Source organism: Capricornis sumatraensis, chromosome 3 (assembly GCF_032405125.1).
Source record: "Capricornis sumatraensis isolate serow.1 chromosome 3, serow.2, whole genome shotgun sequence".
NCBI lineage: Eukaryota > Metazoa > Chordata > Mammalia > Artiodactyla > Bovidae > Capricornis > Capricornis sumatraensis.
This window is the reverse complement of record NC_091071.1, coordinates 88,130,177-88,156,263: the sequence shown is the minus strand read 5'-3', so window position 1 is coordinate 88,156,263 and position 26,087 is coordinate 88,130,177. Positions and strand designations below refer to the sequence as shown.

Sequence of the window (26,087 nt, the reverse complement as noted above, 5' to 3'; positions counted from 1 at the left end):
CTTACAGGAAAAAAAATGCCCTTGAATGATCTGATTAATTTGAGCTAGAAACTTGTGCAATCTAGAAAATAAAGGATTAATATCCACTAGATATTTCAACTCAGGTATCATATGTCTTGGTGATGGACAGGGATGCCTGGTGTGCTGTAGTCCATGGGGTCGCAAAGAGTCGGACACGACTGAGCAACTGAACTGAACTGATCATCTCTCTTCAGTGGACCTTTGGCATGTACTTGAGCACAGCAGCTTCATGACTGAATTTCCTCCTGTGCCTGCAGGGCAGGTACACTGGCGTGTGGTCAAAGCCTAGTACATACGTATAGGTTGAATCTGTGGAGGGAAGGAGTGCTCTGTGTTGAGATATCACTAAGTATATATGAGGTTGAGTTGTTGCAGGGTCTAGGAAGTTGTACATTTTCTGCCGAATAGAAGGGCAGTACATTTTTATACAGGCAGTAGTGGAGCCTGGAGAGATAGCCAGTGTTGTTCAGTAGCTAAGTTATGTTAAGACTCTCTGCAACCCCAGGCCTGCTTGTCCTTCTCTATCTCCCAAACTCACATCCATTGAGTCAATGAAGTCATCCAACCATCTCATCCTCTGTTGTCCCCTTCTCTTCCTGCCCTCGATTTTTCCCAGCATCAGGGTCTTTTCTAATGAGTGGACTCTTCACATCAGGTTCCTCAGAAAACAGCTTGGGCTCTCGGGAGTTACCTGTACAAACATTTAGCTTGGATTCCCAAGGCCTTCCCTATACAGCTCAAAAGGAATGAATGTATTCTCAGAAAGTCTAAGGGCAGTTCTTGCCAGCTAATCACAACATCCCTGAACTTTAACCAGGCCTCTGTGGAGGGTCTGATTTTAAATGGAGCTGCTTCCTCACAGTCCTTGTAGATTTATTAAGCTGGGTAATGTGTACCTGAACTGCTCAGAGGCTTGACCTGTTTAAGAGTTGATTTTAAATGCTTGGTGAATGATTACCGAGTGTATGTTTTTATGTGTGGGTGCTGACGATAACTAGTTCTCAGGTTCAAAGTTCTCAGGACTCTTCTCATTCAGAAAGATGCAGACCTTTCTTCTGACCTTGAGAACTGTACATCTGCCTGATTGCTTGAGTGTTTTCATGGATGTTTCATAGCTATCATATACCTAACCAGTTAGGGCCATTTAGAAATCTTATTCTTCACCGCCTCTGCGCCACCTTTGCAGTGTGCCCCTCTTAAACAGACCACCGTTCACCTAGTGACTTAAGGTAGAAACCAGGTATTAGCACTCAACATTCTCCCTCAGCCCTTAAGTCTATCCAGTCAGTTTCATATACTGTTTCTGACATCTATCCACCTGCTTCAGTCGAGATCTCACCTTGTCCCAGCCTGCCGGCATTCATTCGAACTACTGTCCTGGCTGCTGCTGTTCATTTGAACTACTCTCAACTGGTTCCCCTGTTTCCATTTGTGCTGTTTCTAATCAGTTGTCCATAAAGCACCCATGATAATCTTTGTAAAACATAACCTGATTATGCCATCTCATGCTTACAAGCCTTCACTGGTTTCTCATTGCACTTTAGAGCAAAGGAAAAGTATTGACTCCAGTCCTACGTGGCTGGACATGACCTAGCCTTGACTCACCTCTCCAACTTTATTTTTCCCTCATTTCCTCTCTTTTGTTTTCTCTCCAGCCATGCTGACTCACTTTCAGCTTTGATTTATCCAGCTGTTCCTTACCTTAGCATCTTTCCCCTGTTTTCTCTGCCTAGAATACTACCATCCACTCTTTACCTGACTCACCTTTTCTCATTTCTGAAACTTATCTTAATTGTTATCTTTTCCTTAGGAAGTTTTTCCAGATGTTCAGTTGCTCAGTCATGTCTGTCTGTTTGCGACCCCATAGACTTCAGCATGCCAGGCTTCCCTGTCCTTCAGTATCTCCAGGAGTTTGCTCAAACTCATGCCCATTGAGTCAATGATGCCATCCAACCATCTCATCCTCTGTTGTCCCCTTATTATCCTGCCTTTAATCTTTCCCAGCATCAGGGTCTTTCCCATGAATCAGCTCTTTGCATCATGTGGCCAAAGAATTCAGCTTCAGCATCAGTCCTTCCAGTGAAAATTCAGGGTTGATTTCCTTTAGGATGGACTGGTTTGATCTCCTTTCTGTCCCTGGTACTCTTAGGAGTCTTTTCCAGCACCACAGTTTGAAGGCATCAATTCTTTGGCGCTCAGCCTTTTTTGTGGTCCAGGTCTCACATCCATACATGATGACTAGAAAAACCATAGCTTTTCCATGCTCTCTATCCATGGAATTCTTCAGGCAAGAATTGCCTTCTGCAGGGGATCTTCCCGACCCAGGGATCAAACCCAGGTCTCCTGCATTGTAGGCAGATTCTTTACCATCTGAGCCACCAGGAAAGCCCTCTTTGCAGATAGTTAAGTCTATAAGTTGCCTTCTGATAATGTCTAACAAGACTTATCAGAGTTTGAGAAGATTAGTTTGTTTCATCTTCATCTCATTGGAATATGATGCCCCATGGGGACTATATCTGTTAGGTTCCCCACTGTGCCGTGGAGCACAGTGCTTGTACTAGGGTGGTGCTTCATAAACATTTGAATGAAAGACTGTTTTATTTAAAGAAAAGTCAATCCAGAAAGGATTATCTTGGCTTTCTCTTTGTGGTAACAGCAGGGCCTGCATCTAATTTCCGTAGCTCTATTTGCGTACTGCTTCTGCGTGATTGTCTTGTGGAGCACTAACAGAAAGTCAGTTATTTGCCATTCTACTTCAATGCCAAAAAAAAAGGCCTATCATTTTTAGTGTTTGTCCTTGGAGTCCAACAGACTAAGTTTAGGTCCTGTTTTCTTCTGTAAAGAAGTCTAACCTTGAGTAAGCACTCCTAGGCCTGTTTTCTCGTTTGTAAAATTGGGGAAGTTATATCTATCCCATGGGCTTGTTGTGAAGATTAAATTAAATTATGTATACAGAGTGCCCATACAGTGCTTGGCACCTTGTAGGAGTTTAGGCATTCATTGTGTTACCCCTTTGTATCACGAGAGGTTAATAAGGACGCGGGGAAAACTCACTTAATCTACCTTATTATAATCTTATTGTTCTTATTTAATGCACACCCAGGGGCACTAACAAGAGGGTCAAAATCAGTTTAAGAGGACATAATCCATCTTTTGGGTGCAAATAAGCAATGATGGGCTGGTTATTTAGTGATCAATAATGTTGGGCTCCCTCAGAAAGACATATAGGAATTCTCCTTTGCTTTATTGCAGGGGTGGTTGTTGAACATTATAAAACTGTAATTGCAAATAAACACAAGTAGTTATTTTCTGTTTTACTTCAAGTAGATATTCCATAGAGATAGGCCATATGAAAATATTTTTCCCATTTTAGATATTTTTACGGAGAAACCTTGGCAGTATCATTGAAAACTCCGGAGTCTAAAGATTTTCTAATAATGTTGTAAGCTTTGGGGTTATAAAAAAATTAATATTCTGAAAAAGGTTATTAGATTCAAATTGATAAGTGGTACATATCTACTACCTCCTTATGCGCATTAGTCTGGATACTAGATTGAGCTTTGGGGAAAATGTTTCAGTTATATCAGTCAAAATCATCAAAGGTTAGTTGTCTGCTATTAAGTCAGAATGACTTACCCACCCTCGCCTCTATTAAATTTATTTTGCTGGATGACATGAGACAGTAATGGTGGCAAGGGGAACCATTTCTCTGTTAAGTCCAAGTCCTCCAGAGAGCTAGGGGTTTGAGTATTATAAGTTCAAGACCTCTGCATTTATCTACTCAAATATTGACCCAGGCAAGGGGCTATATTATTTATTATGAGCCAGATATGATTTAGAGTGTTGATACAAGGGTTTAGATGGGACAGTTAGTACATGAAATTAGTTGAATATTTGGCTCAGTTGTTTAAAGCACGGGAGCTTTAGGGGGATCAGGGGAACAGGTAGGAATTTCTTCTGGGGCTCTCTCTTTTTGCCATGCTCCATGCCCAAATATCTTGAAATCACATCACACCCAAGACAGGTATCTTGAAAATGTATATGATTGGTTATTTGGGACATTAACTAATGTGTATGTACCTGGGTGTGCTTAGTTGCTCAGTTGTGTCCATCTCTTTGCAGACCCCATGGACTGCAGCCCTCTAGGCTCCTCTGTCCATGGGGATTCTCCAGGCAAGAATACTAGAGTGAGTAGCTATGCCCTCCTCCAGGGGATCTTCCCAACCCAGGGATCAAACCCAGGTCTCCTGCACTGCAGGCAGATTCTTTACCGCCTGAGCCACCGGGGAAGCTCTCGGAAAATTACCATCAACACTATAGAAAGTGTGCTCTATTAATGGAGGAGGGTTTCATGAAGTCTGATGGTCTGGACATCTTTTAGCTCATGATTCATTTCTCACTGCAAACCCCACTTCTCAGCTAAACTGAGAGTTGAAGTTACTGATATTAACCTATGTCATGAAGGAGTGCTGTCATCTCACAGAGGGGACAAAAACTGGTTGCATTGTTTTCTTCTCTTCTTTCATCTGTTCCTTTACTCATAGTCTTTCAAAGTGAGTCAAAGTTGATGTTATCTATCAATGGTTCTGTTCATTGAGTTTTCTTTTAGTGTTTTCTGTTCTGTGTCTGGTGGGGCTGTAGTACTTCTAAAGGAATTGGGAGCAGATTTTGATAAGGATATAACAAAATCAAGTTCCCACTGTTCAAAATGGAAGACTCTTATGCCTGGAAAAGAAAATTGGGACAGTACCTTCTCAATAACCTCTGGTGCTTTGTTGAGAAGACTGGGAGCCGGCTATCAAGTGAAGAAGTAATTACTTTTACTGAAATGCAAGTCTGTAGTTCAGAGCAGACCACCCCAGTGTCCCAACATAGGACTTCAGAGCCTGTCTCCTCCCATTCAAGCAATTTGATAGTTAAATGACTTGTGTAGGGTGTTTCTGTTTCATCAGATGCTAGGACTTGAAGTCATTAAAGAACCACAGTAGTATTCTTTGGCCTGCCCATGGGTGGCCTGTTATTCTTGTTGTGAGATATGACATATTTCGTTTTTTTTTTTTTTTTCTTACAGAATGCTATGAACCTACCCCCTGACAAAGCCAGGTTGCTGCGGCAGTATGACAATGAGAAAAAGTGGGAACTGATCTGTGATCAGGTAAGAAACACTGATGCTTTTTCAACACATAGTGAGAGAAGAAAACCAGATTTAAACCCTAAATATATCAGACTTTTTCCAAGAGATACATGGATTTCTGTTTTGTGATTTGCCTTCCTGTTTCTCATGACCAAACAAAAAGTTAGAAAAAGACATTTTATTCTTGCATTATCTTAATTCTTGATTTTTAAATGTTTTGCAGGTAAAATTTCTGATTAATCTGGTCAAGTGGTCAAATCAAATTTAGCTGATCTGTTTTTCTATTTATCTTACATAGCAGTTTATGCTTCTTGAATAATGCAGGTTCTCTAATTTAGATGGCTTTTCTGTTCATGTGTGTTGGTACATATTGATGCCAGAAGGTGAATTGTTTATAAAAAGACGTTACTTAGGATGATAAAAAAACTATTTCATATTCTGGCAAATCTCCAGCAGGTGTTTTTATCATTCAGTTCAGTTTAGTCACTCAGTCGTGTCCGACTCCCTGTGACCCCATGAATCACAGCACTCCAGGCCTCCCTGTAACTCCCGGAGTTCACTCAGACTCGCGTCCATCGAGTCAGTGATGCCATCCAGCCATCTCATCCTCTGTCGTCCCCTTCTCCTCCTGCCCCCAATCCCTCCCAGTATCAAAGTCTTTTCCAATGAGGCAACTCTTCGCATGAGGTGGCCAAAGTACTGGAGATTCAGCTTTAGCATCATTCCTTCCAAAGAAATCCCAGGACTGATCTCCTTCAGAATGGACTGGTTGGATCTCCTTGCAGTCCAAGGGACTCTCACGAGTCTTCTCCAACACCACAGTTCAAAAGCATCAATTCTTCGGCGCTCAGCCTTCTTCACAGTCCAACTCTCACATCCATACATGACTACTGGAAAAACCATAGCCTTGACTAGACGGACCTTAGTCAGCAAAGTAATGTCTCTGCTTTTGAATATGCTATCTAGGTTGGTCATAACTTTCCTTCCAAGGAGTAAGCGTCTATTAATTTCATGGCTGCAATCATTTTTATCATTAATTTATAACAAATTTATGTTCTTCAGAGGAATATAAAATAAAAAGGGAAATTCTCCATTTTCTTTCTCTCTGCCCTCCAAATTCTACATTTTAGAGGTCCACTGGTAAGACTGAAGTATCTCTGTCTAGTTTGTTTTTGTTTTTCAGAAACAATATGTGAATACCCACAAATACTCTTCTGTATCTTGATATTTTCATCGGTATACATGTGCTTACCTCATTCTTTGTAAGTGTTACGTAATGTTCTGCTGTAATTGGTAGTAATTTGGGGGGTACTTCACTCTTGGGCTAGGTACCAGCTAGTTATCCAAGTCTAGAAGGCTCACCCTCTAAAGTTAGACAGTGTATATTATGTGTTAGCTCTTTGACTTTGTGCCATGAATGTCTTCAGGGGGGTTGTGCCCCTCTCTGCAACCCCCGCCACCCTGGAAATTCCTGGGAGTGTTGTAATTCCTAACTCAGCTCCCTTGGGTCTCTGCTGTGGGACAGATTGTGGGCAGCAGAGGCATTTTCTGTTCCTCAAAAGTAGAGGGTCCACGTTCCCTAAGGAATAGATGTCTGCAGTTCTCATGGAGCTTCCGAAGCGCCCATTGTGTGTTGTTTCACTTTAGCTCCTGAACTGAAAGAGGATGAGGACACCATCCTCTCTTCTCCATGCCATATTGAGCCCTATGAGTAGATAGAGGCTGAAGAGAAAGCGTATTGCCTAGGATCATGAGGCAAAAGAATAAAATTTTACTGATACAAGCTTCTTCCTTAAGACAACTTTCAGTAAACATTACCTAAGTCTATTATTGCCAGGGAACATGATTTTATGATAGTGAACAAATAGTATAGTGATAATTAGTATAAAGGAAAGGTAACCGTGCTAATGAGAGAGATCCAAGGCAGGGGGTTAGAAATCCTGGGTATGACAGGGAGCCCAGGCACAGGCAAAGGGAGGTTGTCTTGGGCAGTGGTTTCGGTCTCCAGCATACCGGAAAGGAAAGCCTGTTGCTGACGGACTTCTGATAGCTGTGCTCCTCTCAGCCCGTAAGTAGCTTCGTAGAGTTGGGGGTGAGGTCTGGTGGGGATCTCGAGACAGGGGAGGAACAAGTCAGTTATCGTAATGTTTCTGAGTTTCAAATTCTCCAAGTTCAGGTTATTATTTCCCTTCAATGTTAACACGCCAGGGTGTGGATGATTGAGCTACTTTATCCGTTCCTCTCTGGTGGTCAGTCTCACACATGCTGACAGCTGCAAACGGAAGTGGCTCTGTCAGTTGTGAAGTGGCATATGTGATTTGTTAAAAATAGTGAAATGAGCATAAGTATTACTGTCACTAACCAACATTTAGTAAGCAGATTTTCTTCATAAGAGTTTTGTGTTAAATCTTGAAAGCAGTCATGCTTATTAGTATCTCCATTTGACATGCAGGGAAACTGAGACTTAGAGATTAAATCATTGCCAAAGGTCACATGGCTGTTATGTGGTTAAGGGGTGTACAAGTCTGACCCTGGAGAATATGCTCATTCTGGGGGCTGTTCCCTTAACCACCAGCTCTTTACTTCCTTCCTTATAATATGCTAAAGTGTGTGAATGATACAGTAAAAATAAATGTAAAAATACATGTTATCTCTGTCTCTCCAACTTGCATTCTGGTATGCTTTTCTGAGAGCGAGAGGAAGCCGGGAGTTGGAAGACAGGCAGTGAGCCACCATTATGGTGAACTACCATTTTTGGTTAACTTAGTTATTGTGGGAATTGTGGCCAGCAGAAAACTGGGCTTTCTGTCACATACAGGTAACCCATTAATATGTCACATACATGAGTTTTGTTTCTCCTATGTATATTTGTGAGGTGAAAGATAAAAACCACGAGTTTAGAGCATTCATAATGTAGTATTTATGTGGCAAATATAATGCATTGGTATTTGTTGACTATCTGTTATCGACAGGAATTATGTCATATGTATTTATGGTACCTATATATATCTGTCAATGGTACCTAATCTGATAGACACTCAAAATACATTTGCTTTTGTGATTTCATTTATATGAAATGTCCAGAATAGAAAAAGTTATTGAGACAGAAAGTAGATTAATGGTTGCCATAGCCTGGGAGTGGGGGATGGGCAGTAACTGCTAATGTGTGCTGGTTCCTTTTTAGTGTGACAAAACTTACTGCAAATCACATAGTGTTGGGAATTTCATAGTGTGATGATTGCATGGTCTTGTGAATATATTAAGATTATACATTTTAAAAGTGTGAATTTTATGATATGTGAATCACACCTCAAAAGAGACATTTGCTTTTACAGCAACCAGAGATAGGGAAAAAAGAGGTGTGGAAAACTCAAGAGAAATAACTAAATGAGTGGATTTTCTTTGGATCCTAATCTGAACAAACCAACTGTGAAAAGACTTAGAGAAAATTTGGGATATTTGACTTGTGACTCCAAAGTAATTATTAGATTATCATTGACTTTGTTGGACTTGATTTTGGCATTGGAATAAATAAGGATCCATCTTTATTTTTTTTTTAAATGGTGTACTAATATAGGGGTGAAATTATATGACTAAGAGTTTTCTATAAAAAAACTTCATCAGAAAAAGGTAGATAAAGGAAATTTGGGAAAATCTTTAGTTGTATCTTGGTGGAATATGTTAGATTATATTATAATCTCAACTTTTGTGAATTTTTGAACATGTATAATACAACATTTAAAAACAAAAATATTTGCTACTTTAATGATCTTCATTTTTTCCCCTCATCTGTAAAATGTAGTTATTACTAACATTCTTAAACTATTTTGAAGATTGGAGGTATGTATAGAAAGTATATAGACTAACCCTGGACATATAGTAAGTGCTTCATAAATGGTATGGCTGCTTTTGCTGCTGCTGAGCAGCCCAGGTATTAAGTATTGGACCCATGATTATTTTTAGTGTCAATTTATCTTCAAAAAATTCAGGAAAATTTACTGTGTTGAATCAGTCATCATGTTCTACAAATATACAATTTAAACACATGGCAGATGATGCAGTCAGCAAAAGCCACAGCTATAGATTTTCCAGCCCAAGAAAATATCAAGGTGAACTTCTTTTTTGTGAAGTCTTAAAACAATGACCATGGTGTTTTGTCATTGCTGCCTGATGCACAAGCCATTCTCTGGACACAGAGGCTTTATGCACAATAGCATACTAAATACAAATGATAGTTTTATTTCTTTTAAAGCAGATAATGAAGATACATTATCTGTTATTTTAAAATACATGTTACAGGCAAGGTGTAAAAAGTGAAATTTGATATTAAAGAAATTTAATTCTGAAAGGAAGTATGTGAATATGAATGTTGGAGGACCTAGGGAGAGGTTACTTCAGGCTTTAGTCCTATGAAAAATTTTATGTGGCTCTTTCCCATCTTGCAAGATGGCGGGTGAAAAGGCTGAGAAGCCAGATACTAAGGAGAAAAAACCTGAAGCCAAGAAGGCTGATGCTGGCAAGAAGGCTAAAAAGGTGGAAAAGGTGAAGAAGGTTAAGAAGGGGAAGCCCCACTGCAGCCGAAATCCTGTCCTGGTCAGAGGAATTGGCAGATATTCCCGATCAGCCATGTACTCCAGAAAGGCCTTGTACAAGAGAAAATATTCAGCACCTAAATCCAAGGTCGAAAAGAAAAAGAAGGTTCGTGCTCTTGCTACTGTCACAAAACCAGTTGGTGGCGACAAGAATGGTGGTACCTGAGTGGTCAAACTTCGCAAAATGCCTAGGTATTACCCTACGGAAGATGTGCCTTGTAAACTGTTGAGTCATGGCAAAAAACCCTTCAGTAAGCATGTGAGGAGGCTGCGTGCCAGCATCACTCCTGGGACCATTCTGATCATCCTCACTGGGCGCCACAGAGGCAAGAGGGTCGTTTTCCTGAAGCAGCTGGGCAGTGGCTTGCTACTTGTGACTGGGCCTCTATCCCTCAATCGAGTTCCTCTGCGTAGAACACACCAGAAATTTGTCATTGCCACCTCCACCAAAATCGATATCAGTGGTGTGAAAATTCCAGAATATCTCACTGACACTTACTTCAAGAAGAAGAACCTGTGTAAACCCAGACACCAGGAGGGTGAGATCTTCGACACAGAGAGAGAGAAATACGAGATCACAGAGCAGCGCAAGGTTGACCAGAAAGCTGTGGACTCGCAAATTCTGCGAAGAATCAAAGCTGTCCCTCAGCTCCAGGGCTACCTCTGCTCTGTGTTTGCTCTCACAAATGGAATTTATCCTCACAAAGTAGTATTCTGAACTTCTTGCAAAGAACCTAATTAAATAACTTGTCATTTCAAAAAAAAAAAAAAAAGAAAAATTTTATGTGGATACTGTGAGTCATGGAACTGGTCATGTTTCTCCTTTTTTACCCTTGGCTGCCAGAATGCACAGAGCTAGGTCTGTGTCTGCCCTCACGCAGCATACAGTATCTTGGTGGGCTGTGTTCTGTTTGCCAGGCTTATCTCGGCTTCATCAAAATTTTCCTGCCCCTATTTTTCCTCCACACTGATTTCCTCACTTTAAAAAAATGTTGTATGAAGCTGTAAAGTTTGATAAATCTTCTTTTTGAACAAGATGGACATAAAACATATCCAATTATTAGTGAATAAAAATTATGTTTTCACGGATAATAACTTTTAACTTTTCTATCTGCTGTGGGCATTGTGCAGATCTACTGTTTCCCTTTAAGGAAGTGTATACAGAGGGTCAGAATAAATGTCTTATTGTGATTCAGCTTCGAATTCCATTGAATACAATTCACCATTTGTTGGAATTATCAATTTTTCATACTTTCAGGGTGTTGCAATAGGCTATCACTTATTCTGTAAGTCTTTGGATAGTTCTCCTCCACCAAGAGGCTTCCCTGGTAGCTCAGCTGGTAAAGAATCAGCCTGCAAGGTAGAAGACCCCAGTTCTATTCCTGGTTCAGGAAGATCCCCTGAGAAGGGATAGGCTACCCACTCCAGTATTCTTGGGCTTCCCTGGTGGCTCAGATGGTAAAGAATCTTCTGCAATGCTAGAGACCCAAGTTCAGTCCCTGGGTTGGGAAGATCCTCTGGAGGAGGGCATGGCAACCAACTCCAGTATTCCTGCCTGGAGAATCCCAATGGACAGAGAAACTTGGCAGGCTACATACAGTCTATGGGGTCACAGAGAGTCAGACATGACTGAGCGACTAAACACAGCTTCCACCCATTCAAGGGAATGGGCCATGGTTATTGGTGCATCTCCGCCACCTGGCTTAGTGCCTACGGAAAGTGTGTTGAATGAAAGAGAGAATAGCTAAATAATGTTTGGGGGGCAGTGGACAAGAAAGAAGAGAAGGCAGGAGGAAGAAGGTAGAAACGGCAGCCTGGAAGTGTAGATTTGCTGTTTCTTTATCCTTTTCGCCTTCCTCTACCTGTTGATGTAATTTGCTTGTGATAAGTGAAACTCAATTCACTGCTCAATTCTGGAAACTTTAGTAAAGAGGGCAAGGTGCCTGATGTAGATAAGGAGTTTATATGGGCATATCGGTGATGAAGCTCTATCTCTGCCTCCCATGGTCAACTGACAATCCAGTTCTCTGGCTGATTTCAGGAGCAAAGTAAAAATTCTTAAGAGAGTAAATCTCAAAGAGTTTTCAACAACTGCAGTATTTCAGCAGTATCTGTTAGTCCTTTCCTAGAATTACTGCATAAATGTAAAGATGACTGGAACTTAACCAACATCACCTAGGTCTCAGAGGTTAGAAATGGGAAAACCATATAATTCTGGTCTGAGTGGGAAGATAGAAGCTGAGAAAAGAGAAGCTTTTCTTTTGGGTTTTGCATGGTGTTAGGTGAATGCCAGAGAACGTATTTCTGTGCTGTAGTCAGCAGTCAGAGTTCCATGAGGCCATCAATATGAGGACTCAGTGGGGGCAATGAGCTAGTTTTATTATAGCCTGAGATGACAATGTGAGAGGAAAAAGCTGGACATGCTGAGTTCTTGTGGCAACTGCACACAAAACTACAAGCTGTGTAGCAGTAAGAGATCTTTCTCATTGGTCTTTTTACCTGGGCAGGGAGGGAAAGCCCTTGCTCATGTTCCTGTGCTCCCTAATCACAGACCCTGTGCTCCCTAAACTCAGATCCTATGCTGTACTGGTTGGCTTTGGGGTCTTGACTATTTCCCACGCGTGAAGGATGGAGGCTGCACATACAGACCTTAGAGGTCTGGATGAACTTAAGACTTTAAGATTATTATATGTGGAAGGGTTGTTAGAAGTCATTTATTTCAAGCCACTCTTTAAATTTTTTCTACTAGAAAAGTTAACAAATGCTTGTCAAAGAAAAGAAAATTTAACTGTACTGGATCATATGAAGTAAAGCAGAAGTCCGTTTGCCTTTCCTTTCTGTTCACCTAACTTATTTTATAGTTGATGAAATGGAGGCTCAAAAATATAAATGACATGGCCAGTGCCAAGACCACTCTGGCTACTTAGACAAGAACACCAATGACAAGCTCCAGTCATGAGCCTTTTTAGTTATTAGGGACCTGGAAACAATCCATTAAAACAAACATTGTGGTAGGTAAGGGGCTATCACCAAGGCTTCATTCTGTGGCTTCTCAGGCGATTTTGGTGTAGAAGGGGCATGATCTATAGAACTTAGTGGTGGTGGTGGACTTGGTTTATAAGTTTCCTCTGCTGGGTTAAGTGAAAGTGGTCAGTCAAAAATTCAGGACCTTGCAGATGACTAATACCGATGGGTATAGATTCCAAAATGTTAGCAGTACCACACCTGAGCTGGGTTAGAAAGCTTTCCTGTGACTTTGCTGGGGACCACACAATTTTGTTTTTTGTGAGGGGCGAGGAAGGGGGAGTTGATTTGGCACAGCTCTACCTTGCCCCCTAATGGCTGGCTCTTGCTTGGCCTTATAACCTAGCAAGAGACAGGGGTCTTTCCTTACTTTGCTTGTATAGAATGATATGGGAGAAGGGGATTAAAAACAAACACAAAAAAGGGGAGAGAGAAGAAGTGGCAGGAAATTATAACCACTTAGACTCAGCTTCCTGTGTTTAGCACTTCAGGGAGATCAGATTGCAGCTCTCTAGGCTTGCATGTGTCCTTCCTGCCACTCAGTGGGTGCTGAGCCAGGCCAGTGGCTCTAAGGTACTCCAGTGTGCTAAGATAACTCTACTGCACAAAGGTACTCGAGTGTACTCAGATATGCCAGTACGATGAGAATAATTCTCTTTTTTAAAAATAAATATTTTTAATTGGAGGATAGTTGCTTTATAACGTTATACATCAGTGTGATGTATAACACTTTCATACATCAGTGTGAATCAGCCATAAGTATACATATGTCCCCTCCTTCTTGAACCGCCCTCCCACCTCACATCCCACCCCACCCCCACGTTGTCACAGAGCACCAGATTTGAGCTCCTTGCATCATACAGCAAATTCCCATTGGCTGTTTTACATGTGGTAATGTACATATTTCAGTGCTACTCTCCCAATTCATCCCTCCCCAACTGTGTCCACAATCTGCTCACCACATCTGCATATCCATTGCTGCACTGCATCTAGGTTCATCAGTGCCCTTTCTCTAGATTCCATATTTATGTGTTAGGTAGCTTTTTTTTTCTTTTTTTAAAATTTATTTTAATTGGAGGCTAATTACTTTACAATATTGTGGTGGTTTTTGCCATGAATTAACATGAATCAGTCATGGCTGTACATGTGTTACCCCGTCCCAAACCTTCCTCCCATCTCCCTCCCCATCCCATCTCTGGGTCGTCCCAGTATACCGGTTTTGAGTGCCCTGTTTCATGCATGGAAGTTGGATTGGTCATCTGTCTCACCTATGGTAACGTACATGTTTCAATGCTATTCTCTCAAATCATCCCACCCTCGCTTTCTCCCACCGAGTCCAAAAGTCTGTTCTTTACATCTGTGTCTCTTTTGCTGTCTTGCACATAGGATCGTCGTTACCATCTTTCTAAATTCCATATATATGCATTAATGTACTGTGTTGGTGTTTTCTTTCTGACTTACTTCACTCTGTATAATAGGCTCCAGTTTCATACACCTCATTAGAACTGACTCAAATGAGTTCTTTTTAATAGCTAATTCTGCTGTGTGTATGTACCACAACTTTCTTATCCATTTGTCTGCTGATGGACGTATAGGTTGCTTCCATGTCCTAGCTATTGTAAACAGTGCTGCAGTGAACATTGGGGTACACATGTCTCTCTCAATTCTGGTTTCCTTGATGTGTGTGCCTAGCAGTGGGATTGCTGAGTCATATGGCAGTTTTGTCTCCAGTTTTTTAAGGAAGGAATCTCCATAGTGTTTTCCATAGTGGCTGTACTAGTTTGCATTCCCACCAAGAGTGTAAGAGGGTTCCCTTTTCTCTGCACCCTCTCCAGCATTTACTGTTTGTAGACTTTTTGATGACAGCCATTCTGACCAGTGTGAGATGGTACCTCATTGTGGTTTTGATTTGCATTTCTCTGATAGAGTGATATTGAGCATCTTTTCATGCATTTGTTAGCCATCTGTATATCTTCTTTGGAGAAATGTCTGTTTAGTTCTTTGGCCCATTTTTTGATTGGGTCATTTATTTTTCTGGTATTGAGCTGCATGAGCTGCTTATATATTTTGGAGATTAATTCTTTGGCAGTTGTTTCCTTTGCTATTATTTTCTCCCATTTGGAAGGCTGTCTTTTCTCGCCTTGCTTATAGTTTCCTTCATTGTGCAAAAGCTTTTAAATTTAATTAAGTCCCATTTGTTTATTTTTGCTTTTATTTCCATTACTCTGGGAGGTGGGTCATAGAGGATCTAGCTGTGATTTATGTCAGAGAGTGTTCTGCCTATGTTTTCCTCTAGCAGTTTTATAGTATCTGGTCTTGCCATTTAGATCTTTAATCCATTTTGAGTTTATTTTTGTGTATGGTGTTAGAAAGTGTTCTAGTTTCATTCTTTTACAGGTGATTGACCAGTTTTCCCAGCACCACTTGTTAAAGGGATTGTCTTTTCTCCATTGTATATTTTTCCCTCTTTTGTCAAAGATAAGGTGTCCATAGGGGCATGGATTCATCTCTGGGCTTTCTATTTTGTTCCATTGATCTGTGTTTCTGTCTTTGTGCTAGTACCATACTGATGACTGTAGCTTTGTAGTATAGTCTGAAGTCAGGCAGGTTGATTCCTCCAGTTCCATTCTTCTTTCTCAAGGTTGCTTTGGCTATTTGAGGTTTTTTTGTGTTTCCATACAGATTGTGAAATTATTTGTTCTAGTTCTGTGAAAAACACCATTGGTAGCTTGATAGGGAGTGCATTGAATCTATAGATTGCTTTGGGTAGTATACTCATTTTCACTATATTGTTCTTCTGATCCATGACCATGGTATATTTCTCCATCTATTTGTGTCATCTTTGATTTCTTTTATCAGTGTTTTATAGCTTTTAATATATATATATATATATGTCTTCTGTTTCTTTTGGTAAATTTATTTCTAATTATTTTATTCTTTCCATTGCAATGGGATTGTTTCCTTAATTTCTCTTTCTGTTTTCTCATTGTTAGTGTATAGAAATGCAAGGGATTTCTATGTATTAATTTTATATTCTGCAAATTTACTATGCTCTCGTCTTTTTTAACACTACTGATCCTTACCATTTGAATGTATTTAATCACTAAGAATATAATTCTTTTTAAACCCTTCACTTAATTTCTAATACTATTTATTTTGAAAGCCAAGGAAGTTACTGGATAACTATTAAGCCACTTTGCCACTAGAGTCAAATTTCCTAAAATATTGAAGAGCATACATATATCTTTTTTTTTAAAAAAACTATTTATGTTTCTGTGAGCCAGTTAGAGCTCTTCTGTGCTAGGTAAGCAAATATTACTGGTAAGTAAATGATTTCTTACGGACCATCAGATTCCAGATCATGAGGGTTTGTCCTTGAAGCCCCAGGGGAGTTAAATGAGGAGTGATGAGAAAGAGTGGGAAGGATGGGTTGTAGCCTGCTTTAGTGGCAGCTCCAGGTTAGTCATTGGAACAGCATATGGCTGACAGAGGATGAGATGGTTGGATGGCATCACTGACTCAATGGACATGAGTTTGAGCAAACTCTTGGAGACAAAGAAAGACAAGGAAGTCTGGTGTGCTGCAGTCCATGGGGTCGGAAAGAGTCTGACATGGCTTAGTGACTGAACAACAGTAGGTAGCATACTCAGTGGGATAGAAGCTGAGGGAAGAGATAGTGATGCAGCCACAGTCTTCCCCTTGCTCTGTTCCCTCTCTTCTTGCTCCAAGACTCTAGGTTTAATCTGCCTTCAGCCTCCATCCCCACGTTCCAGGCTTTGATTCTGTGTTTAGTACCACTCACTTCATTGAGGCTTTCAGCTGTCTCCTCAGCAGACAGCCATCTCCTCTGCCTCTCCCCCTTGATTCCTCTGGCTTGCTGACATTATTACTGTATTCAGTGTTATTTGGTGTTGTTTGAATTTCTGTTATATTTCCCTAATCCTGTGATGTGTTGAAATACTGTTTATTTCAAAATCATTCTAGGTTTTGGGATCTGTTTCATTCATTTTAAAGTCTTTCAAACCCTTAATATTTTTCTTTTACTGTTTTGGTTGTTTGGTCTTGCCCTTTTATGTAATCCTCATTTTTACTATGCTTTAGTTGGATTTTTTGTTTGATATTTTGTTTTCTAGTTTACCTTAAAAATTCACTGTACATCTTATAAAAATGAGAATTTTCTCTTGTATCCAAATAAAGTCATCACAATTAAAATGAGTAAGTAATTTCTTAATAGCATCTACTGCCCAGTTCATGTTTCACAGTTTTCTTAACATTCTTCCCACCTAGTTTTGTTCAAATGAAAATCTAGTCCAGAATTGGGCACACATTGCATCTAGTGGTTATGTTCTTTGCTTCTTTCAGTCTAGAACAGAGTTTTATTCATGATGCTCATATAGTAAAGTGACCAGGTAAGCCATTTTGTAGAAGTTTTGTTTCCTGCATTTACCTGGTTGATGAGGTGTCTGAGCTCCTGAATTTCCTGTTAACTAGAAGTTAGTTGTAAAGATATGGTAGATTGGTGCTGAGCATCTTTTGACTGGAATATGAGACAAATAATGTCTATCTCACCATTAGATAATAAAGGTCAAAGGAGCAGATGACAACCTGATTTCTCTGTTGTATGTTTTCCCCTCATACAGAAAGGAATCTGTGGGCTGTTATTGTGATATCACATGTCCATCTTGTTACCTGTCAGCCTTGTACCTCATGAGTTTTAAAATCAATTACCAATTTTTGGCTGAATCAATTTCATTAAGAGTTGCAAGAGGGTTCTGTAACAACCTGGAGGGGTGGGAGGGGAGGTTCAAAAGGGAGGAGACATATGTATACCTGTGGCTAATTCATGTTGCTATATGGCAGAAACCAACACTGTATGTAAAGCAATTATCCTTCAATTAGAAATAAATAAATTTAAGAAAAAAATTTTTTTAAAAAAGGCAAGAAAAAATCTCTGAGTTTTTAAAATTTTATTTCTCTTCAACATTAAGCTAGCACCTAGCGATTCATCTGGTATTTGTTTACCCTGGAATATAATCATCCCTGTAATTCTTCCCCTCAATTGTCATTTCTCACAGTAAGGCCTTAGTTTGATACCTCAAAAGGTGACAAATAAGTTCTCTTTGGCTTCCTTTTGTGAATAGCATTGTGAAGCCATGGATTTTCATAGTCAGTGTATTTCAGTCATGAGGGCTTTTTTTTTTTTTTTGAGGCCTACCTTAACAGCACTTTAACATTTGAGAACGCCTTCATTCTGGCTCCTCTGTCCTTTTGACATGACCCTATTAATTCTTTAAGCTGGCTCTATGGTGCAAAAGTCATTTCTTAGGAATAACTTGTACTCTCCTTGCACTAGACCTAGAATAAGACATTTCTCCAAGGAGCCCTATTCTTTTGCCTGGGGCTGTGGTATTAGAAGTTGTCATATTATTAAGTTGTCACAGCTCCTGGGTGAATTTGCTTCTCAGTTTAAGTGTCTAGACCTTGAAAATGTATGTGTAAACATTGTAAGTTCATACTGGTATTTGCCAAATTAATTTTTATAAATAAATTTATTTTTTATTTTATAATTATCATTTTTTTTCTTTGAAGTATTTGATTCCTAACATTAATAATTTGTCTTCCTATAATTTAAAAAATTTCAAAATAACAATCAATATCATTACTAACTAAAATATTACTAAAATTACTAAGTGAAGGCTATTTTTTTTTTCGTACTTTTGTATCCTCAGAATGCATCCTATTAACAATGTCCCATGTTCTATGATTTGAAAGTATCAGCACTTGATGTTGATACCTTTCTGTTATTAACTATAAGTTAGAGTAATGCTAGTTAACACACAGATGCTATATTAGATTCCTAGGATTTCCATCACAAATGACTATAAACTCCATGGCTTAAAACTAGAGTGTTTTATCACAGATCTGGTAGCCCAAAAAGTCTGGAACCAAGCTGTCTGCTGGGCCATGCTCCCTCCAAGGCTCTAGCAGAGAACCCTTCCTCTCTCTTCCAGCTTCCAGTGGCTGTAGGCATTCCTTGGCTTGTGGCTGTGTAACTCCAGTCTCTTCACATGGCCTTTTCAAACTCTTCTCCTTGTGTCTGTTTCTTCTCTTCTGTCTCTTATAAGGACACTTAGCACTGGATTTGAGCCTACCTGCATCCTCCAGGGTGATCTCAACTCAAAATCCTTAACTTCATTGTATCCACAAAGACCCTTTTCCTGAATATAGTAACATTCACTGGTTTTCACGGTAAGGATATGGGCATGACATAGGGGTTGGGGGACACCATGGGACCCACTATGTAGATACCCAAGACACTTAATGATTTACATAACAAGCTTGTCTTTCACATAACAATCCAATTTAGTACTGTTGATCGTGGGGTGTTAAATTCTACATTATTAATCAGGGACCCAGGTAAGGCTGTTTTCAACATAAAGTTTCAGCTTTGCAATCAAAAGACAAAACGAGGTACACACCTGGGGAGTTTTTTGGAGCAGGCAGTGGCAAGTGTTGTTGTTCAGTCATGTCCTACTCTTTGTGACCCTAGTAAACAGCTAGTCTCTGCTATGATTACCAATTTTGACAGTCTGATAGTTTAATTCATTTTAGATTGTATTCAACTTAAAAATTTTTTATGTATTTATTAGTTTATCCACTGAGTACACATTTAGTTGTACAGGTGAGAGTAAGAGTAGAGTGAGAGAGGATATGAGTCTGAGTTCTCTCAAAACAGATGACCTCATATTTGGAGTTGGAAAGAACTCTAAATGGTTAATATTCGGTTGGCCAAAAAGTTCATTTGGGTTCTTCTGTAAGATGTTATGGAAAGACCCAAATGAACTTTTTGGCCAACTGAATAGTATGATACTAGTCTATTATGAGGTCCAGTAGGGGACCAGACCAGGCATGATTGGCTTTGGGACATGCATTTTTGCCAAATTAAAAAAAAAAGAATTGTCTCTGGGTTGAGATTTTAAAGAAACTGTCCTTTTCTTGAAGTCTCCAAACTAGAGGAAATGTATTGAGTTAGTTGCTCTTAAAAAGAAGACACCTTTCTTTCAGTTTCCCTCCAGAATGCAAAGTTTCTCTTCCATAATGACTTACTCCAGGCCTCCGATTTCTGGATTCTGAAACAATGGAGAAACTGTCAGAGGAGTAGATGCCAACTCTGTATGGTGAGCTTTCTGATGTTTAATATCTCTGGAGTCATGGAAAATTAAGCCTGAACTCAGAAACCAGTTTACATCTTCCCTCATCCTGAGGTGCCCTTTGTCACACAATTTTTATAGTGAGAAGAGACGCTGGCCTATCCCACAGGGATCGAGAGAGGCACAGAAAACGGGGAGAAGGTCAGCTAAACGAGGAGGGGAGATTATTTCTTTTTAAAGGAATCCTTTTTGGCAGCTTGATGTGAATGCTTTCTTAGAAGTGCTATTCGGCATGAGCAGCCAGAGCAAGAGGCCTGGGGCTCAATCTGATGTGAAGAGTTTATCTATTGCCAAAATGAACATGAACATCACATTGCCTGCCTTCCTGCCTGTGAATACAAATGGAATTACAAGCCCCCCTAACTCGCCCCCCCCCCCCACTTCCTGCACCTTAAAACAACTGAATTGCCTGAGCTGACTCAGACAACTTGGTTATGCTGTTTGAAGAAAGCTTTATTGTTTGAGCACCTTTTGTAAACTTGGGGATACTATTACAGGAAAGGAAGACTCAGAGAGTCAATTTAATGTATATGAGCTACACTGAGCTTGACTTCAGATACTATCTTTTAGGAAGTAATTTATTTACTAAGGTGTATTAGCCAAGAATTTCAACCAGGTAGTACGAATACTACTTTATATTATTTTAAGCCTTGGATATCTAGCTCATCACCTTTGCTGTGGAAGGTTGTTTTTGTTTAATTTTCATGAAAAAGACAAGTCAAATGACTTTTGGGAAGTCCAGCAAGTGGTTGAGCTGATAATAAAAAAATACTGAAAATTTTTTTATGTTCTGAGAAGCACCATAATGGTTTGGAAAAGTTTTTTGAAAAAACTGCCAGTGGATGACCTGGATCACCACCTTGTGATTGTGGCTCTTTTCATCAGTCCATCCATCAGTTAAGTGATTTATTGAGTACACACTGTGAGGAGTGATGCGCTGGGTGCTGTGACATTAGTGGTTCAGAAAACACAGTGCTGAATCTTTCAAAAGAAGAGCTTAAGGAAAGAATAAGACATCACCTTAAACATAAATAATGAAAAGATTGTTTCTCCAATGGCTTAGCAGTTAAAGAATCTGCCTGCAATGCAGGAGACTCTCCTTCAACCCCTGGGTTGGAAAGATCCCCTGGAGGAGGAAATGGCAACCCACTCCAGTATTCTTGCCCAGAAAATTCTGTGGACAGAGGAGCCTTGCAGTCCATGGGGTTGCAAGAACTGGATGCGACTAAGTACATACAAGCCCAATGAAAAGGCTTAATTTATTTCTTTTACATTTATTTCTTTAGGCTGCATTGGGTCTTGGTTGCTGCACCTGGGCTCAGTTACTCTGCAGCATGTGGGATCTTAGTTCTCAGACCAATGATCAAACCCACGTCCGCTGTGTTGTAAGGTAGATTCTTAACCAGTGGACCACTAGGGAAGTCCCAGGACTAAATTTAAAACAGAGCTTTCCGTCCCATATTCTCTCCTACTTATCTGTAGCATTCACTGTAGATCTTGATGAACTTTAAATTACATGTTTTAAAAGTAGTTATTTTCTGAAGTCACTGAGGAAATTCAGGTATCTGTTGTCTTTATCCCTGCCATAGTAGTAAAACAGTATTTTAGTTTCACTTAAATAGCAAAAATAGGAATTGTTTTTTAAAAATAAATTTATCTATTTTTTAATTGAAGGATAATTGCTTTACAGAACTTTGTTTTCTGTCAAACCTCAACATGAATCAGCCATAGGTATAAGGAACTGGTTTTGATTTCCAGTTAGACTGTAGATGTTGTGGGTGCAAAGAGATAGAAGGAAAGTGAATTAGAAATGTGGTTTGGGTTTATGCATACAGCTGTATGTAGGAGAAAAGACTGTGTATAATCTGTATCAACATGATGGATGTTAGCTATGGACCAGACCATGGTTTTGCAGCATCTTCAGGTACTAGAAATACCATCATTGTGCTGAGATTTGTTACCTCTTCACAAAAACTTTGATCCAACAGCTTGACTAGGCTGTTGATGTATGGGCTCATAGTTTCACATAGAATGTTCCAAGTCCATCTAAGGTCCTATGAAATAAACACCCATAATAGATGCATTATTGTATTAATATATCTCTGTCACAGCTAGCAAATGTTTTCAACGATGACCAATTTCAAAGGAGCCGGTTCCACGTCCCTTTTTAGCCCATCCTTGTCAGGCACTGCCTCAGAGCCTGATTTAATGACTAATTTTGACCATGTGGATCACAGATTGAAACTATTTGAACCTTGTGATCTGAAGATTAAAAGAAGGGCTTATTAGAAAGAAGTGGGTATGTGTGTGTTTATTATGTTAAATAGGAAATTGTGGAATATCTAAAGAAATCATAAAAGACCCAACTGGAGCTTAGTTTTAAGATTTAGGTTTTCAGGTTGGTAGCACATGTTAGTTTTGTTTTTATGTTTTAAAAGGTGAACATATGTCTAGGAAATAGGGATGTGTGTTGGGTTGCCGCAAACTACGGCAGATTGAATAAGGATGGTGGATAAAGCAAATCTCATGAAATGTCAGTGAAGATAAAGTAATAATTTGAGGAATGCAGGTACATTCGAACCTTGATGGAGACAGCTGTGACACAATTCCCAGAATTTTTATTTCTTTAAGTAGAATTATGAATGACTTATGGAAATATTTTGAAAATTGTAAATCTAAGAGATCTGTATGATCCCCTTGGAGTGAATTATTTATTACAAATGTGTTAATTGGCAAAGTTGACTATTTAGCTTGTGGATTTCTTTTTAATTATGGCAAGTGAGGCCAACAACATACCAAGAATAGCTTTTAGAAAGAGGTATGCTCAGTAACAAAGTAAATAAATTATTAAATAAATTACTTTGAGCTGCTGTTTTTTAATCATCTTCACTGAGGTATAATTTATATACAACCAACTTTACCAGTTGTGCTTTCCAAAGAGGCTGGACCATTTTGCAATTCCCACCAGCCGTGTCATAGAGTCCCAGTTACTCCAGATCCTCACAACCCCTTGGGTATTGTTTTTTATTATTCTAGCCATTTTTATGGATATATAGTGTTATCTCCCTGGTGGCTCAGCTGGTAAAGAATCCACCTGTAGTGCAGGAGACCTGGATTTGATCCCTGGGTCGGGAAGATCCCCCTGGAGGAGGGCATGGCAACCCACTCCAGTATTCTTGCCTGGAAAATTCCCATGGACAGAGGAGCCTGGCGGGCTACAGTCCATGGTGTTGCAGAGTTGAACATGACTGAGGGAATAAGCACAGCTCAGCACAGTGGTATCTGGAACTGTGGTTTTACTTTTCCTTTCCCTAACGATGAATATCTTTATATGTGCTTATTTGCCGTTTGTGTACTACCTTTGTTGAAGGATCTGTTCAAATCTCTTGCCTATTTTTAAAAATTAGGTTGTCTTACTGTTGAAGTTTTTATTGTTGATATATTTGTATTTTATTAGAAAATCAAAACATCCAACTTCAAATGACAGAGTAAACAAATTGGTAGCATTAAGTTGGAGCTGATGTCAAATAATCCCGAAGTATCAGGTCCTACTTCCAACTTTGTGTAGAGTTTTTAAAAAATATATTCTGGATACAAGTCTGTCACATATATTTTACAAATATTTTCTCCTAGTTTGTGCTTTGCATTTTCATATTCATAAATATCTTTCAGAGAATTAAAGTTTTTCTGGTAATCAGAATTGAGTTTATCTTTTATTTTTTAAGTGGTTCATTTTTATAGCCTAAGAAACCTGCACACTTAAGTCAGACAAAGACTATCTCCTATGTTTTCTTCTAGAAAATATATGGTTTTGATCTTTGTGTTTAGTCTATGATCTATTTTGAGTTAATTTTTATGCATGGAATGAAGTAAGGCTGGAGATTCACTGCTTTTTCCCCATATGTATATACAGTTATTTCAGCCATTTGTTAAATAGACTTGTAGTTTTTATATGAACCATCTTATTATCTTTGAAAAACGAATTGGCTATATATGTGTGGGCCTATTTTTGTTTTCTTTGTTTCCCTGATCTTTATTTCTATCCTTTTTCCATTCAACACTCTTGATTACTGTCCTGAAACCAGGTAGTATGAATTCTTCAACTTTGTTCTTTTGTAAAAATTATTTTGGCTATTCTATTTTTTTTTTTTTGCATTTTTATATAAATTTTAGAATCACCTTGTCAGTTTCTAAGAAAAATCCTGAAGTCTTTTAATTGAGGTTGCAATGACTCCAGAGATCAGTTTCAGCACTAATATCTTACCAATACTGTTATTTATTTGTGGCTGTGCCGGGTCTTTGTTGCAGCGTGTGGGCTTTCTCTAGTTGCGGTTAGCCAGGGGCTACTCTCTGTTTTGGTGTGTGGGCCCCTCACTGGGGTGGCTTCTCTTGTTGCCGAGCACAGGCTCTAGGTGTGGACTTCAGGAGTTGCAACACGGCGGCTCAGTCGTTGGGGTGCACATGCTTAGTTGCCCCATGGCAAGTGAAATCTTCCTGGAACAGGGATTGAACCTATGTCCCCTGCATTGGCAGGCAGATTCCTAACCACTAGACCATCAGGAAAGTCCAAGTGATACATTTTAAAAATGAAAATTTCCAGTGGTTTATTTTCAGAGAGATATTGTTTCTGAACAGCCTTTCGCCACTTCATTGGTCCCCTTTTGCAGAAGGGTGGTTAGTGCTCTCTATAGCAATACATTTATCAAAACCAAGTTCTACAGTAGACCACCATCTCAGTGACATCTGCTTGATTCTTATGTTTACATCTATGCTGAGTAAATGAAAGAAATTGGTATGGAAATGATTAAGATCTGATAACTTTTCCTGGATTTTCATCCTTATGTTCTGTTCATAAGGATGTTTTCTGTGTGGTACTAGTCACTTGTTGATATTATTGGCAGCTTCCATCTCCATCTCTTCCCATGCTGTCTAATTTGAAGGTTTACTTATATGAATTACGCCCTTTAGTTCACCAAGCACCTACTGAAATTCTATGAATTTTACCCATGTATTTGCACACTATTTGAATTGGGGCAAATGAAGTTTCAGAGAATCCAGATGGTATAACTTACAGTCCAGAAAGTGTGAAAGTGTTAGTTGCTCAGTTGTGTCCGACCCTTTGCAACCGCATGGACTAGCGCACTGAGTTCCTCTGTCCGTGGAATTCTTCAGGTAAGAATGCTGGATTGGGTTGCCATTCCTTTCCCAAGGGGATCTTCCCCACTCAGGGATCAAACCCGTGTGTCTCCTGCACTGCAAACAGATTCTTTACCATCTGAGCCACCAGGGAAGCCCAAAATGAAAGTATTACTCAGTCATGTCCAGCTCTTTGCGACCCCATGGACTGCAGCCTGCCAGGCTCCTCTGTTCTATGGAATTCTCCAGGCAAGAATACCGGAGTGGGTAGCTATCATCTTCTCCAGGGGGTCTTTCCAACCCAGGGATTGAACCTGGGTCTCCTGCATTGCAAATGGACTCTTAACTGTCTGAGTCACCAGAGAAGCAGAAAAGCAATTCTTAAAACAAGAGCTTCCAATGCTTTCACATTCTTGAATGATTGAAAAATATTATTGCTCTGTCTGAATCTTGAGATACACATTTTTTTCTATAAAAAATCTAAGACTTACTCTCTTTTTTTCCCCCTGCCCTGGTCAGGATCAGAACTATTATTTATTGTTTCTCTCCTATGTCTTTTATATTTGTATGATACATGGTTAGCTCAGGAGACTCTAAAATATCTGCAGTGTGTTATTCTTGTTTGGAAGGCATCATTAAGTAGGGTTTTGGGGGACTTCACTGATGGCCCAGTGGTTAAGATTTTGCCTTCCAATGCAGGTGGTGCGTGTTTGATCCCTGGTCAGAGAGCTAAGACCTCACATGCCTCGCAGCCAAAAAACATAAAGCAGAAGCCATATTGTAACAAATTCAATAAAGACTTAAAGGTTTTAGGAATATGTGATAATGGAGGAAAAGGGTTTCATATTTCCATTTTTCAGATGAGGAAACAATAAGGTGTGTTTATACCACTTGTGTTTTTATAGGAAGAGTATCCCCAGGGATACTGCAAATTTTTCATGAAAGCATGGACTGTACCTGTAGTTTTTA

General features: G+C 39.5%; 1 protein-coding gene and 1 pseudogene across 1 annotated transcript in view; both read left to right on the top strand.

Moving 5' to 3' along the window:
- FMNL2 (formin like 2) overlaps window positions 1-26,087 on the top strand; it is a 326,704-nt gene that overhangs the window by 184,048 nt on the left and 116,569 nt on the right. Inside the window, exon 2 of the mRNA XM_068967074.1 lies at window positions 5,093-5,176. Coding sequence (XP_068823175.1) covers window positions 5,093-5,176 — 84 coding nt within the window. The remainder of the gene's footprint in view (window positions 1-5,092; window positions 5,177-26,087) is intronic.
- Window positions 9,590-10,483, top strand: LOC138076426 (large ribosomal subunit protein eL6 pseudogene; annotated as a pseudogene).